Here is a 17,378-nt window from a genome sequence, read left to right as displayed (position 1 = left end):
CAATTAGTGTGAATGAGAAACGGAGGAAAAGTCTTGGAGGGAAAGTGTACTTACTTAAGGAAAGTATACTTCTCCCACATTGGTGGGAGAAAACAACTTTCATGTGCTTTTACTAAGAAACACACCTTTAAGTGGATAGTGAGGCAAGAACCAAGAGGTGTCTCGCGCTAGATTTGGATTTCGGAAAAGGCTCAAAAATACCCCAGAACTATCTGAAATAGCTCAAAAATACCCTTCTTTAGATTTTTGGCTCAAAAATCCCCCCCCCCCCCCCCCCCCCGTTAAATATTTTTCTAAAAAATACCCCTCTCTCTAACGGAATTAAATTATTTCGATTATTTCGTTAATTTATATAAATTTCATCATTTAATTTATATTTCGTTAATTTCTTTAAGTGAAAATTCATATTTCGTTAATTTATATTTCATTAATTTCTTTAAAGACTAAAAGATGTAAAGTGAAAATACCTTTTTAGAATAAATATGTGTTTATTTGCCAAATCAAATTCAACCAATTTATATTATAATTCAAATACTTTTTTTAATTATGTTATTTTTAAAATTAAAAAAATACTTCTATGCAAAAAACATAGAGTATTAGGGTTAAAAAGTTAAAGATATGGTTTAATTCAATCGAAATAATTTAATTTAGTTAAGGGGAGGGGTATCTTTGAGCAAATATTTAACAGAGGGTATTTAATGAAATTAAATTATTTTGATTATTTCGTTAATTTATATAAAGTTAACCATTTAATTTATAGTTCGGTATTTCTTTAAGTGAAAATTTATATTTTGTTAATTTCTTTAAAGATTAAAAAGATGTAAAGTGAAAATACCTTTTTAGAGTAAATGTATGTTTATTTTTCAAATCAAATTCAACCAATTTATATTATAATTCAAATACTTTTTTTCATTATCTTATTTTTAAAATTTAAAAAATACTTTTATGTAAAAAAAAATTAAAGTATTAGGATTAAAAAGTTAAAGTTAGGGTTTAATTCAATTGAAATAACTTAATTTCGTTAAGGGGAGGGGTATTTTTGAGCCAAATATTTAACAGAGGTGTATTTAACGAAATTAAATTATTTCAATTATTTCGTTAATTTATATAAAGTTCATCATTTAATTTTTATTTCGTTAATTTCTTTAAGTGAAAATTTATATTTCGTTAATTTCTTTAAAGATTAAAAAGATGTAAAGTGAAAATACCTTTTTAGAATAAATGTATGTTTATTTTTTAAATCAAATTCAACCAATTTATATTATAATTCAAATAATTTTTTTCATTATCTTATTTTTAAAATTAAAAAAATACTTTTATGTAAAAAAATTAAAGTATTAGGGTTAAAAAGTTAAAGTTAGGGTTTAATTCAATCGAAATAATTTAATTTTGTTAAGGGGAGGAGTATTTTTGAGCCAAATATTTAACAGAGAGGTATTTTTGACCCATTTCAGATAGTTCGCGGTATTTTTGATTCTTTTCTGAATTTCGTTGGGGGGGGGGGGGTATTTTTGAGTCAAATATTTAACGGAGGGGTATTTTTGAGCCAAAAATCTAACGAGAGGCATTTTTGAGCTGTTTCAAATAGTTCAGGGGTATTTTTGAGTCTTTTCTGTTTGAATTTTTTAGACAAAGTTTATTTGAAACTTGAAAAAACAAGTGGAATATTTTTCTTCATAAAACTTCATGCAGATGCATGTAGAAATGTAGAAATGTTACTCAAAAGGGACGCAACCCTTCGAGGAAATGACACACTGTTTCGAAAAAGGGGTGATTGTTCAGTCGGATGTGACTGTTCAAAAAAGATACACTGTTTCGAAATGGAAAAACATGACTGTTTCGAAGTAATCTACCTTTCCGATGATCCATTGCTTCCTTTCTGAAGGGACAATGGATGACTATAAATACCTACATTTTTTCAGAGGTATGTACGGAAATTTAAGGATTGAAAAACACTCTTCTACTTCTAAAAGTCTTTGTGATCATCTGTCGTTGAGTGTGTTCGAAGAATCTGAACGTTTGAGTTACCGCCAGATTCAGATTGTGAGCCATTTTATCCTGGGAGGAAAATTTTCACAACTTCAGGTTCTTGAAGTGAATTAATTCATTAAGGACACTTCGTGAAATCGAAGGAGTTGATTCTATTTCTTCTTCATCTTATTTCTTTAAATAACAAACTTCTTTGATAGTTCTTGTAGAACTTGTGTTGAAGATGTTAAAACTTCATAGGTGTTCTTGAGACAGTCTTGAACTTGTGTTGAAGTGTTTGTGCAAAACATACAGATTGTGTAGTTAAAACAACAACATATATACATGCTCTCCCAGAACATGGTTGGGTTATTGGTTTGTGCTCTGTAAACTATTTTCCCCGAAGAGTACCGCATGGACTTACAAAGACTATGGTCCCATTTTCACCATCCGACATCATCATCCCCATCACTACCGGTCAATATCATCATTAACCTCTCAAATTCACTGCAAATATCATTACATTTTCTCCATTCTGTTTTGTGTAACTAAGGTGAAGTTGGATCATAAAATTAGTCGTCGCGAAGTACCTATATTGGTCGAGTATTATTTCATGACAACGAGCATCAACTTATAAACCTATACACCCTTCGTTTAATTTTACGTGAATTATATGTTTAACTAGCCATACAATTAAAGATTACTTTTAAGATTTGCGGTCTTAAACATCACAGTAGCATTTAAAATCATATCATCAAGGTAAAATTAGAAGTCATTGGATAAAGTATTTCCAAATATGAAATGAAATATTAGTATTCTTTTTTAAACATATCAAAAAGTAAACAGTGGCATAAAACGAAAAAAAAAATGAGTATTTAGTCTAAACTACTACCCCTTCTCAAATTATACAACTTCATACTCCCTCTGTTTAAAAACGAATTAACTACTTTTCTTTTTAGTCCGTTTAAAAAAAATGATCCATTTTTCTTTTAGTAATACTGTAATTTCAACTTTCCACATGACATGTTTAAGACCACAAGATTAAAGGATATTTTGGTACATTTACCACAACTTCAATTTAAGGCCACAAAATTCAAAAATCTTCTTTATTTTCTTAAATTTTGTGTAAGTCAAAATAGTTCATTCTTTTTTTTTAAACAGAGGGAGTATTTATTAGTTAGCTACAGAAGAAGAATGATGCTCCATCCATTTCAGTTTATTTATCTTGCATTTCTTTTTCACTAGTTCTTAAAATAATGTCTATTTTTTTCTTGATAATTTTTAAATTCTAACATTCTAAATGACGTTTAATGTTATACGATTAAAAAATATTTTTATAAATTTTACATAATTTTAATTTAATACCACTAGATTCAAAAACGTTTTTACTTTCTTAAACTATATGTTAAATCAAAAGTAAATAAACAAATTGAATCTGTACATTTTTTAGTTAGTAAGAATTTCTCTCATTATATATATCTAACTATACATGATGCAGGGCAAGACTGCACCTTGCTACTCTCATACTATGTTGAACCGTTCCTCTTAAATGCCTTCGTGCCTGCTAGTTAAGTCCTCATTCACTCCAGTGTAAGTGCTATTTACTACAGGTGCTATGGCTGGAAATGGAGAATCGGTGGTGGCTGAGACGAAGAAAGTTATCAACCCAAGAGTGGAAATTGATACATCTCCCCCTTTCGAGTCAGTGAAGGAGGCTGTAGACCATTTTGGGGGCAGTGGCCCTTGGATTCCCCATCACTTGCTCCATTTACCCCCTCCTGACGTAAGCCCAAATCCTGCCTTCCTTCTTGTACTTATCTCTGAGAATATATATACAAGTTTTACAGCTGCGCTGGATTATAATATTTGTTTGTTATGACTTACGATTGATTTCTATAAAGAAATGAATTTCTGCAAGGAAGTCAAACTTGAAGATTGTCACCTATAAGGTTTACGATGACCATGTGATACCATAAACCTTTGGCTGCTGTAACAATCACCCTAATCTGTAGCAGTTTATTTGGTAGATTTTTAGTTTTTTTTAGTTCTTTCGTTTGTTTCGTTGGAGATAATTATAAAAAGAATGTTTAGTATTATTAGGAATGCTCTTAATGGTGTGATCGGTTCTTTTGGGGAAAACATTAGGCTCAAAGTGAACAGCTTAGTTCAACATCTCTTTCCCGTAATTCTTGATTTTCCGTGAGTTAGGTCTTGGATTAATGTTTCCTAATTAATGTTCACACTGGCCAAGGTCAGTGTGTTCCAAACGCCTGCTCGCATAGAAGTATTTTTCTGATATTTTTGCTTTCAGGGATGGCCATTAGGCAGAGCGGGACAGGGCAGGACATGGCAAGGGCTAAACGGGGTAGGGCAAGACGATGTTAAACAGCTACTAGTCTACTGCTTAAGTTACTAATACTAGTACTATTTTGGGTACATCACATCCTTTTTTTTCCAGCTGTTCTATTCTAGATGATTAACATGAAAATGAAATCTAAATCTATTAATCTTCTTGGCCGCAAAATTTGCATAGACAGTGATGCATACTGATATGTATTAGCCATTGCACACTTTAGCAGCATTTGAGATGGTGGTATAGTATTCGGGCTAGTCCGCCAGATGGTTGGCTAGCTCATTTTTCTGCCATGTTGTTGATGATAAATATGGGTGCTTTATCATTTTACATACATTTCGTAAAGCTTTCTTCTTTTTAATGTGTTTATTAACACATCGAATTATGATATTTTAATGTTGGCAGCATGATTCTGAAGTTGTAGATGTGGGCAAAATGGAGGAGCAAGCCATAAAATTTGAGAAAGACTTGATTGTGAAGGAACAGGAGGCCCTCAATGTCTTGAGAGAAGTGGAAGAAGCTAAAAGATTTGTAGAAGGATTGAAAGTAAATTTGATGCAAGAAGTGTCCGAGTGTCTGTCCAGTCCGGGTTTAAATCCGGAGAGCCAAATTCCAAATTTTAATGATCTGTCAGCAGAAAAGTTAAGTCCATGTCCTCTTCAGTCCCCTGGACATGTACTAATGGAATTGAACCGAGCAAAATTAGACCTTAACAAAATGTCAATAGACCTTACTGTGATTAGATCTTCGGTTGAGACGCTGAATAAGAAAATGAAGAAAGAAAAGGTAATTCTTGACAGAAGCAGTCAGACGAAATCCCTTAATTCAGCGGCAGAGCTCTCCATTGAGGAAAACAATACTATGAACAAAGAGCTCCAGCAGTTGAGCTCTGAAGCAGAGCAATTCAAGAAAATGACAGAAGCTTCAAGATATGAGGTGATGAAGGCAATGTCAGAGATTGAACGAACAAAGGCAAGTATTAGATTGGCTGAAATGAGGTTACATGCAGCCAAAAAGATGGAAGAAGCAGCTAAAGCTGTGGAAGCAATTGCTTTTGCAGAAAGAAAGACTTTACTTAATGGAAAGAATACTTCAGCTGTTGTTCAGCACACAACTGAGGGGATAACAATTCCATATGAAGAATATTATGCTCTTGCCTGGAAAGCACAGCAGGCTGAAGAGCTATGCAAAACAAAATTTGTAGACAAAAACACTATCTGCAGAACCAACGAAGTAAACCAATCTGAGGTAGCTATTACAAAGAAGATGGGGGAAACTAACCAAGAAATTAGACACAACAGGAGTACTCTAGAAGAGGCTTTGGACAACGAAGATGGTACTCAAAGAAGTCTTACTGAACATGATGGTTTCTACAGGGAGACATCAGACCACACTCAGTTGCATTACTCGGGGCATAACTCGTCCAAATCTAAGTTCAGAAATCCTCAGTCAACTCTCATTAGTCATGGAAACCTCCCGCTGGTTGATGACCATGAATCTGACAATGTCAATGAAAAACCAGTCCCCGTGTTTCGATCATCAATATCAATCGGAGACATACTGAGCAGGAAGTTGATTTTGAGAGATGATCATATTGTCATGGGTAAGCATATGGAAAGCCACACTGAACGAAAACATGTGTCTTTTAGCCAAATGCTGAGGGAACAGAGTGGGATCATATTGAATCCTACAAAAGCTATGAAAGATGGGGATGTACACAAGCAGTTCATTACTCAGAAGAAGAGGTTTGGTTTCATCCAAGTACCACTTCCCAAACAGAACAAGAAAAAGACACAGCCTTTGAACATGAGATGATTTTTCATTCAAGAAATAATGTCTTCTGCCTTTCCTCCCACATCAGTTTGATATTTGTATACTGAGCTTGCACGTGTTTCCTTTCTTTTTTTTTTTTTTTTTTTTTGCTGTGTGTATTGCTGTCATATCTATTGTGTTTGTGATTTGTGATTATTGGGTGTTGCCGTTTTTCTCTTCATGATTGGGGTTGAGGTCCTCTTTAAGCCAACGGTCGTGTATTTTTATGGCAAAATTGTGAGACCCAAAATGAAGCTTCACTCAACCTTTCGTAGGAGAGTATGCACTTGTTATTGCTGCTTCGAGTAATTAGTGTCACTATGAAACTGAAAATAACCAAGTTAATTATCCAAATTTCGTTTACTATATACAAGAGATTTCGACCAAAACACACATCCATGTTATATGGACATACGGTACCAGGCGTAAAATTCATTTGACAAAGCTTGATTGAAATGTTATCTCTGTAAAGATGAACATGATCCAGATATGCGCCATCACTTTTTGTTTGTACCAATCTATCTCAGCTAAATAATTTAGCAGTGAGATGATTAGTAATGACTAATGACTGCGTCCGAAAAAAACAAGACTAAAATTGTAATGTTACCTTATAGACTGGGACTAACAGTATCTCGGAGGATGTCAGCAACTTCGGCTAAACATCTAGTCCATCTACTGGGCTCAAATTGTCACTGGAAGTGCAGCCAAAATTTGGATTTACCGACAAAACGTGGCCCAACTTCCAATGTGATGTCATTTAGTTGCACAATGGTCCTTCAAATGAGTTAACTTTTGATTTTTGTCATTCTAATGTGTTGTTTTTTTAATTTTTGCCGTAAAATTGAAGTTATGACCGGTGGGGCATAAGTTCTCTAAGGATGTGTAACATAACTTGTTGGATATTATGATATAAAAATATAAATTTATATTGATAAAAAGAATTAGTAGTATTTGTCTTCAGGGCAAAATTAAATATCTAACACAAAATAGGAACAAAATTACTGCAATTGAAAACATATTATGCGACATGGTGGAATATGAGATTTGAGTCTATACAATCTATTTAATATTGGTTTTTTATTTGTAAAATTTACCTATATTGCAACATGTTTATCCCTATTTACCTAAAATCTCATTTTTTTAATTAAATTTTAGAAAATTCCCCTTTTTAGTCTTTGCAGATACATATAACTAATGTGAGAAACATCACACAAATACGTTTAAACATTTAACTAATTTGCATAATCTAAGTGTTGTAACGGTCAAGTTGCATTAACTTAGCAATTAACCTATCTAATAATGATAAAAAAAATCAATAAAATATCAGGAAAAAAAAGATAATTTGTTTGTTATTCCACCTTTTTAAATAAATTATATTCCATAATCAGTTTCCAGATAAAAATGATTCATATGACTTTTTAAATGTTTTTTCTTGATTTTGTTTGAAGAACTTGCAATGTATATTTCAGTGTTATTACGTCATTCCAGCGTTTGGATTAACGATATAAAGTACGAGAGTTATAAGAGTGATGGAATCGTTGTTAGTGAACATATAACGTATGATAAATTGATTTCGGCCATTGTTGTAGAACTGAAAATTGACAAAAGTAGGAAAAAGGTGAGCAAAAAGAGTGATTTCAGTTATGGCGAGGTATGCCACTAGCATTCCTCCAATTTCTATGAAGAAGAGTTGTTGAAGTTACTTCCAGAGATGGGCTTCCAGAGGTATTTATATGTTCAAATTTGGGCAATATTAGGCCGAGATACATATTTAGACACTAAAGATAATTTTTTAAATTTCTTGTATCTCTTGTTCTTTGTTTATGTTTTTATATGTATCTATTATATTTCAAGTTTTAGTAAAATAAGCATAACAAAGATACATGTTAGAAAGCTTAAAGATACATATTATGTACGGGGGTGTTTTGTATGTATCTCACATTATTTTTTATTTTGATTCAATAATTTATAGCAAATATACATATTTTGTAAAACAACAGATATAGTTTAAGCATTTTGTATATCTGGTTTTGTGTTATTGTGGATTTATATATCGCTTGTTATTTCAGATCTGGCCAATTTTAGGTTGCGAGACATATTTAAACTTACATGATACTTTTTTTAATATCTTGTATCTCTTGTTTTTTAAGTTTTAGTGAAATAAGCATACCAAAGATACATGTTAGTAAGTTTAAAATACATATTGTGTACGAGGGGTATATTATATGTTTCTCGCATTATTATTATTTTTTAATTCAATTATTTTGTAGGTTCATTACAAGAGATAAGCTCGAGACAGCTATGCAAGAGCACATAATAGGTGATCCATCCTGTATGAGGGAAATCATATCTGAAGTGAACACAGGCAGTATGAGTGTCATTGTTTTTTGCTAAATAATTGGACTATACTACCTTACCACATATGATAATTCTGTCAAATTTTTAAGATAGAAGAATCAACTATGACGAATTCTGCACAATAATAGGGAGTGGATCTAAACATCCAGGCAAGCTCTTCTAGTTGCATGAGTCTCCTTCTCACGGGCAAGTTCCAGAAGAGCTATTCTTGAAAATATGAACTATGAGCTCTTGTGTTGCTTCCATAAGAACCATCAGGCATGTATATATGCATAAGAAACTATTGCTAATTGAGATGTTTTATCATTCTCCAGTAGAAAAAATGTAAATTTGTAATCTTCTCTGCTCAAGACAGTCTTGCTGAGTGTATCCATTTTGTCTTGTGGCGCGATTTTTTCTCCCTTGTGTAAACTACATCAATTTGGGACTTGTAAGGTGTTGATTTAGGCCACTCCTAAGTGAATGAATTGAATGAAGTATTTCAGTTATCGAAGATTTAATCACATTTTATGTTGAATGAGTTTTGTGTTTATTTTAGTGAAGATCATTAATAATCTTCAATTTCCTAATGAACTAGCAATCTCAGGATAAACTATCTGCAATATTTCTGTTTTTGAGCTCTTTGGTGCTTGCCAACAAAGATAAAATCAACAACTTTGTCAGGAATGGAGTTTTAGCTTGTTCATTTATTAATTGTTGGATAAGTTTGGAAATGATTCTGTTTTAATACATAGTAAATCTTCTAAAGTTATTATGTGGCCCTGTTATAGGCAATTGACAAGGTGAAATCTTGCACAATTTTAAATTTACAAGCTTTAAAAAAAACATGAGTCATAAAGCGAACAATATGTGTCATGAATTTAAACGTGTTGGTTACTTTTCGCTAGTCCGGATTCAGTGAAATCTCAAAATATTATTCCATAAATATCCACAATTATAGTGATAATTGACACGAGATATTCTTCTAAGTTCGATCAATTCAAGCAAAGTGATTGAGGTCTGTGCTTCACAAGTTCTTTAGTTTCTTCGCACAATAGAACACAAATAAAAACATAAGTAACATTTTTTTTCAACTACTGCTTGAGCATTTGGATTCATCCAAAAAAAGAAAAAACATACCACAACCTAAACCAATTCTCTGTGATTGGAGTATTTCTCAACGGCAACATCAACATACCTCGTGTAGTTCCATGAGTGAGCTATGAACATAAGTAAAGAGTATAATTCCACAAGTAGGGTTCATAAAGGATGGATATTTTTTTAAGATCCACTAATCTCTATTCATTTATGTTCATCATGTTTATAATAAAAACTATGCAAGGTCAGGAATCAGGATAAAGATAGGCACAACAAAAATTAGTTTAAGAAAATCAAATTTATTATGATTTGAAATAAGAGTACAACCAAAATTCAGAAAGAAACCCATGACAAGATCTCATAGCATTAACCAAAGACCAACCCCTTGGAACAACAAAGGTAAACAACTTATATATTACTATGTTCAATAATCCCAAACCCCAAATAGCCCAAACAACTTAAAAATCATGAATCTTAATCTGCTCCTTCTTGACAACACTAGCAGTCACAAGGAAATGAGAAATATTCTTCCTTTGATCACCTTAAAGTTGTATCATTTTGACAAGCTACTTATCCTGCACAACAGTCCCGTTGCAACAAAACTCTTTCTTCAGATCTTTCATGATTTTTTCGTAACTGAATTCTTTTCTCAGTCCTTGAACAGTCTTCAAGCTTTTCTTTTCATTGCCTTTTTGAATATGGATATGAACATACTCCTTGGATCTAGGTGCACCTGATTCCTTAACCTTAGTAAATGAATCAAAAGCATATGGGATCTGGACGTTGATATCAACCACGCTCCAAAACTAAAGTTGGTAAATTGATCATAAGAAAGGTGCAAAAAAGAACACTTCTTTAATATGGACATGATCAAGATACCAAAACTCCAACAATATATATTTATATATATATATATATATATATTAATAAGAAATATGAGATGATCAATATATAAAAGATACAAATACATCACTAATCACAAAAGACCTACAAAGAAAGCAGAACTTCAACATGGAATATTCAGCTACGCTGTGAGATGATCAACCAAAGAAAATATCCATATTTAGCAAAACAACAATAACAACAACATACCCAGTGTATTCTTACAAAGTGGGGTTTAGGCTCATGACATATAGCAGTATAACAAATAAAAAACACAAAAGCACACCACAACATGGGATAACAAACTTGCTAAATACTAAAAAAAATAACACATCCACAAGGTACTACTTTAGACTATCTATCCAAAATCATAGACATCACCTAAAATCACTCTTTTTTTGTCAGATCTTTTCGCATAGAAATTGAAGGAATGCTCAATGACATAGCTTGCCACAACTGAAATCACTCTTTTTGCTCAATTTTTTCCTGCTTTAGTCAATTTCCAGTTCTAAGAGATACATGTAAATGCATAAACAGAGAACCAGAGATACAAGATAATACAATAGGTATCTATAAGCTTACTAACATGTATTTTTTGTATGATTATTTCACTAAAACATAAAAAATAAGAGATACATATAAATGCATAAACAGAGAACCAGATATACAAGATAATACAATATGTATCTTTAAGCTTACAAACATGTATCTTTTGGTATGCTTATTTCAATAAAACTTAAAAAACACGAGGTACATATAAACGCATAATCAAATAACTAGAGATACAAGATAATACAATATGTACCTTTAAACTTACAAAGATGTATCTTTTGGTATTCTTATTTCAATAAAACTTAGAAAACACGAGATACATATAAATGCATAAATAGAGAACCAATGATACAAGATAATACAACATGTATCTTTAAGCTTATAAACATGTATTTTTTTGTATGATTATTTCAATAAAACTTAAAAAATATGAGATACATATAAAAGCATAAACAAAGAACCAGAGATACAAGAAATTGAAAAACGTATCATGTATGTCTAAATATGTATCTCAGCCTAATATTGCCCAGATATGAACATGCAAATACCTTCGAACCTAGCTTTACGCTCTTTTAATTTTTGCATGGTGTCATGGTGTCTTCATCGTGCCCATGGTGTCATGGTGCCTGGGTGCGCTCGCGGTAAGTGCATGGGCGCGCGGGTGCCAAGCATATAGTTCCTAGTTTAGGATGCATGGGTGCTTTGGTGCTAAGGTGCCTTGGTGCCATGGTGCACGGTGCCATGATGCCATGGCCCTATAGTGCATGGTGCCATGGTGCCATAGTGTCATGGTACCTTGGTGCACGGTGTCTGTGGTGCCTTGGTGCACGGTGCCATGGTACCTTATAGCCATTGCTGCCCATGGTGGTTTGAGATATTGGCGCATGGTGCCTTGTGGGTGAAGGTGCCGATTCACGGACAACCAACTCGACAAAGACACCACCATGGTAGGCCACTATAGGTCCTTTGGTATTTGACATCGGTTATGGCATTGCCTACGCCGGTATTCTATGCTACCGATTTAATTGGACAACGAAGCCTGGGTCATTGGATATATCTCTAGGGTGGCACTGGACAGTCATGAAAACCTCTCATTATGACATACCTCCATGCACCAATGTTGTCCTAGACGTATTGCTGGGCTCTTAAGCTGCACTGCGCATAGCAAAAAACCTCTAATTATGACTCCGTAGTTTTGCACGAAAGGCCACTTGATATCATGCTTAACTATTCAGAATGAAATGCACATGATACTTGAAAATAAGTGGCAAACTCGGGTGAGGCTATGCCTTGGCATGCTCGAGGGTGAGGTGAACTCACAACACTTAGTGGGATTTTTAAAGAATAGATGCATAAACCTCCTTTGGAGATGGACAGAGAAAAGATTGGATTAGAGGGAGAGAAATAAACTGGAGTGACTAAAGGCTGAATCTCAGTGGATCATGGCAGTAAGGCCACTCTACCACTTACAATACCCCATCGCGCATTTAAGTAATCTGCAAAGGATTCTACCCACCACTCGATGAAAATATATACTTCAATGCGACCACCGTGACCCTTTTACCATGATGGCTTAGCCAATAAAATATGCCTTTGGGGGACAAGGCCCTTACTGCGGGTCGGCAAGCGGACGGTGGGCGCATGTATCACTTCTAGACCGGATTCTGACTTAGAGGCATTCCTTCATAATCCAGCACATAGTAGTTTCGCGCCACTAGCTTTTCAACCAAACGCGATGAATAATTGTGTGAATCAATGGTTCTTCTCGTACTAGGTTGAATTACTTTTGCGACACTGTCATCAGTAGGGTAAAACTAACTTGTCTTACGATGGTCTAAACCTAGATCAGGTTATCTATTAGTCAGTGAATGATCCAGTACTTGGTGAAGTCTACTTCACGATGATAGAAAGAGCCGACCTAAAAGGATCAAAAAGCAACGTCACTATGAATGTTGGGCTTCCACAAGCTAGTTATCCCTGTGGTAACTTTTTTGACACCTCTAACGTCGAATTTCAAAGGTCTAAAGGATCGTTAGGCGACGCTTTTATGGTTCAAATTTGTACTGGAAATTAGAATCAAACGAGCTTTTAGCCTTCTGTTCCAGACGAGATTTTTGTTCTCATTGAGCTCATCTTTGGACACCTACTTTATCTTTTAATAGATGTGCCGCCCCAGCCAAACTCTCTGCCTGACAATGTCTTCCACCCTAATCATCCCGTAGAGCGAGCCTTGAGTCCAAAAAGATGGGCAGTGCCCCACTTCCGATTCACAGAATAAGTAAAATAATGTTAAAAGTAGTGGTATTTCACTTTTGCCTTTCGGCTCCCACTTATACTACACCTTTCAAGTCATTTCACAAAGTCAGACTAGAGTCAAGTTTATCAGGGTCTCCTTTCCCCGCTGATTCTGCCAAGCCCGTTCCCTTGGTTCTGGTTTTGTTGGATAGTAGACAGGGACAGTGAGAATCTCGTTAATCCATTCATGTGCGTCACTAAGTAGATCACAAGTCATTTGGCAACCTTAAGAGAGTCATGGTTACTCCTTATGTTTACCCGCCCTTGGTGAATTTCTTCACTTTGACATTCAGAGCACTAGACAGAATTCACATTGTGTGAACATCCATTGGGACCATCGAAATGCTTTGTTTTAATTAAACAGTTAGGTTCCCCTTGTCCGTACCAGTTCTGACTTGGTTGTTCAACGCGTGAGGAAGGCCCCCGAAGGAACCGTTCTCAATCCGTCCCCTAGACGACATGCGGCGATCCACTCTCGTAGTGGGAGCAGCTCGAGTATTCCATCGATAGCCAACAGGTTTGGGACTGGGACCCTCATTCCCAGCCTTCAGAGCCAATCCTTTTCCTAAATTTACAGATCTATTTTCCCGACTTCCCTTGCCTATATTATTTGATCGAACAGAGGATGTTCATCTTGGAGACCTGATACGATTATGAGTACAACCAGTCGTGGATGATGTAGGTAAGGGATGGTGTACGACTGCACTGCACACCACGTAACATGTGGTGCTCTTCCAGTCTCTGGAATTTGCTCAGCATCCGACTGAGCAAATTCCAGGGTGCTCTTATGTATAAAAGATAACTCTTCTTGAGGCTCCCACCGATATCTCCAAACTTCCTAACGTTGTCGTCGATCGCCATATCTTAGTTTAGAAATTTCAACCTAATTCTTTTTCAGAGTAAGCGCGAAACACGATATCTGTTGAGCTTTCCCCAACCCCTTAGGATCGACTAACCCATGTGCAAGTGTCGTTCACATGAAATCTTTCCCCTCTTCAGTCTTCAAAGTTTTCATTTGAACATTTGCTACTACTACCAAGATCTGCACCGATGGACACTCCACCCAGGGTTACGCCCAAGGTGTTATAGTGACCGTCGCGCCCTCCTACTAATCAGGGCCTGATACTTGCCCCGACGGTCGGGTGTAGGTCGCGCGCTTAAGTGCCATTCATTTTTGGGGCTAGTTGATTTGGTAGGTGAGTTGTTACACACTTATTAGAGAATTTTGACTTCCATGACCACCGTCCTGCTGTCTTAATCGACCAACACCCTTTATGGGATCTGGGTTAGCGCGCAATTTAGCACCATAACCTGGCTTTCAGTTCATCCCTCATCGTTAGTTTTTCTTACCAAAAATAGCCCATTTGGAGCTCTTGATTCCATTGCGCAATTCAAAAAAGCAGTCGTGTCGTCCTACCTATTTAAAATTTGAGAATAGGTTGAGGGCATTGAACCCTTGTGGCCTCTAATCATAGGCTTTACCCGGTAGAATTAACATGCGAGCTCCAGCTATCCTGAGGGAAACTTCGGATGGAGCCAGCTACTAGATGATTCGATTGGTATTTTGCCCCTACACCCAAGTCAGACAAATGATTTGCACGTTAGTATCATGACAAGTCACTATCAAATTTTCCTCTAGCTTCGTCCCGCTCAGGAATAGTTTACTATTTTTTGGGTCCCGACAGGTTTGCTCACACTCGAACCCTTCTCAGAAAATCAAGGTCTGGCGACGGTGCACCCCTCAGAGGGACCCCACCAATCAGCTTCCTTATGTCTTATGGGTTTACTCACCCATTGACTCACACACATATCAGACTCCTTGGTTCGTGTTTCAAGAAGGGTCGAATAGGGAGCCCATAGGCCAGCGACCGGAGCGTACAAATACCGAAGCACGCCAAAGGCGCACGCTGCCTACCATAATCGAGGAGGCGGTATTCCATGAGCGTATCGAGAGCCCAGGATTTGGCCTCCCCCAATCAATGCTGGTTCACGTTCCGAGTCGATCGATAAACTGGCTCGTCATCGTTCTACATCTGACCAGGGCATATCGCTGGCCCCCATCCGCTTTCCTCCCGATAATTTCAAACATTTTTTAACTCTTTTTTCAAAGTCCTTTTCATTTTTCCCTCACGGTACTTGTTTGTTATTGGTTTCTCGCCAGTATTTAATCTTGGATGAAATTCACCGCCCGATTTGGGCTGTATTTCCAAATAACCCAACTCGTAGATAGTGCCTCATGGTGAGATAGGGCATGGGCACAATGGGGATCTCACCCTCTCTAGCACGCCCTTCCAGGGGACTTAGGCCCAGTCCACCACTGAGGATGCTTCTCCATACTACAATTCGGATGATGGAGCCACCCGATTCTAAGGTTAGGTTATTCCCGATTCGCTCGCCGTTACTAAGGGAATCCTTGTAAGTTTGTTTTCTTCTACTTCATGATATGCCTAAACTCAACATGTAATCCCACCTTACCTGGGCTCACTGTCGGAGTGCCTAAGCGCGATAGGGTCCTGGAGTTCAGACGCACGATAGGCTGTAGCCGCGACAACAAAGAGAGTTGAGTTACAACCATCACTTATCGTGAAGTTCATCGACGTGGATTCGTATTTAGGTCTGCCGCGAGCTCGAGGTGCATGAGAGGACAGTATCCACCCCCAATGAAAGTGCACCCCATGATTGAGGCACAATACGAGAGGATGACGTGATGCGTGACCTCCAAGAAGACGTGCCATAGGCCTAATGGCTTCTAGCGTAACTTACATTCAGTGCTAGGAGCTTTCTTCGAGATTCGCATCCAGAACTCGCCGCACTCACAAAAGCACCACTTTGTCTGATATCAAATGTCAATAGCCCCATAATGGATGACGCCACCGATAGCCGACACGAGCGTACAATAAAGAGAGATCGACGTTATTTTGTGGGCACCAGCGGCTCACACGGACTAGCCATGCATGCTACCATCTACCCACACTACACACCTACGTGCCCAGTGAGCACCTATGCCAACTAAAAACAGTCGTTTTGAAGTGTCTTCAATACCTCTACCACCATTATATATGCTTAAAAAAATAATCCAACTAACATGAGTAGACATAATTTTGCCAGAGAATCATACTATACATGTACAGACCGTAACTTGATACAAGAATGACCTATGAAGTGCTAAAACAGCCCACGAAATGGTACAAAATAGTCCACTATCAGGAGATGAACAAGCAACACAAAATGGAAAACAAAATGACTATAACTAAGAAGATAGATAGTGAGACATAATGTACTACATGTTATAGGCACTAAGATGTATATTAAACATCATAACACAAAAAACATGAATACAAGACACCTACACTCTTATGGAGACCTCAAGGGAATCAGAACTCCCAAGCAACCACTGTTTCTAAGCAAGTTAACAACACAAGGATTCTACCTTTCCACAAGGATTCCACCTTGCCAAACACTCTTAATGATTTTTACAAGATATATCATCAAAGTTCTAAATGACAAAATGACCTAAATGTTCTATTTATATACTAGGGCAACACTTATTACAAAAATAACCAAAAGGCCCTTAATGAGCTAAAACAAAGGGGTGGCCTTGTAGTGTACTCCTTGGACGGTTTTGGAGTGTTGGGTCTTGTTCATAACACTTCAAAGCATGTTTCTTAGATGGGCATCCCCACAAGCTCGGGTCTTCACTCATGTCTTCATGTCCTTGAGTGCTAAGATGCATCTTTGACCCGTATCATCCTCGTCTCCTTCGAAAGGATTCGTCCTCGAATCTAAACCTTGCAAAATAATAGGAAGGAAAATCAAAAAGTTCCTCGAGGTATGAGGGTTGGGATTAGTGTAATCAATCATAGCATCTTTCCAAACTTCACATACAACCAAACATCCCTCTTACCCGAATATCCTCCCAAAAAAGAATAAATTAGGCAACCCATATAAGTATGACAAGAAAAAAGGAACAAGAGTTTCATATCAATTGGAAAACTTAGACTCTTGTTGAAACAACAAATAGTCTTGTAATCCGAGATAGGAAAACCATACATTCCATGAACATTCAAGTCATTCCAAAAGA

The 17,378-nt window shown here is 36.3% G+C and overlaps 1 protein-coding gene and 1 non-coding gene across 3 annotated transcripts; one reads left to right on the top strand and one right to left on the bottom strand.

Annotated features, from left to right (window-relative positions):
• The first annotated feature begins 3,239 nt into the window (after positions 1 to 3,239).
• On the top strand, positions 3,240 to 6,403 carry LOC107873513 (WEB family protein At2g38370). Of its 2 annotated transcripts, XM_016720381.2 has the most exons (3): positions 3,434 to 3,751; positions 4,280 to 4,333; positions 4,727 to 6,403. In XM_016720381.2, exons 1-3 carry the CDS (start codon positions 3,584 to 3,586, stop codon positions 6,134 to 6,136), a joined length of 1,632 nt encoding a protein of 543 aa, XP_016575867.1. In that variant the 5' UTR covers positions 3,434 to 3,583; the 3' UTR covers positions 6,137 to 6,403. The 2 variants fall into 2 exon arrangements, with proteins under 2 accessions (XP_016575868.1, XP_016575867.1); XM_016720382.2 differs by lacking the exon at positions 4,280 to 4,333 and having other exon boundaries at positions 3,240 to 3,751.
• A 6,003-nt stretch (positions 6,404 to 12,406) lies between these two features.
• Positions 12,407 to 15,781, bottom strand: LOC124899936. Its single transcript, XR_007057494.1, has one exon. It is a non-coding gene; the product is annotated as a 28S ribosomal RNA (ribosomal RNA).
• Positions 15,782 to 17,378: the final 1,597 nt, after the last annotated feature.

This window comes from Capsicum annuum, chromosome 6 (genome assembly GCF_002878395.1).
Source record: "Capsicum annuum cultivar UCD-10X-F1 chromosome 6, UCD10Xv1.1, whole genome shotgun sequence".
Taxonomy (NCBI): domain Eukaryota; kingdom Viridiplantae; phylum Streptophyta; class Magnoliopsida; order Solanales; family Solanaceae; genus Capsicum; species Capsicum annuum.
This window is presented reverse-complemented; position numbering and strand designations above follow the sequence as displayed.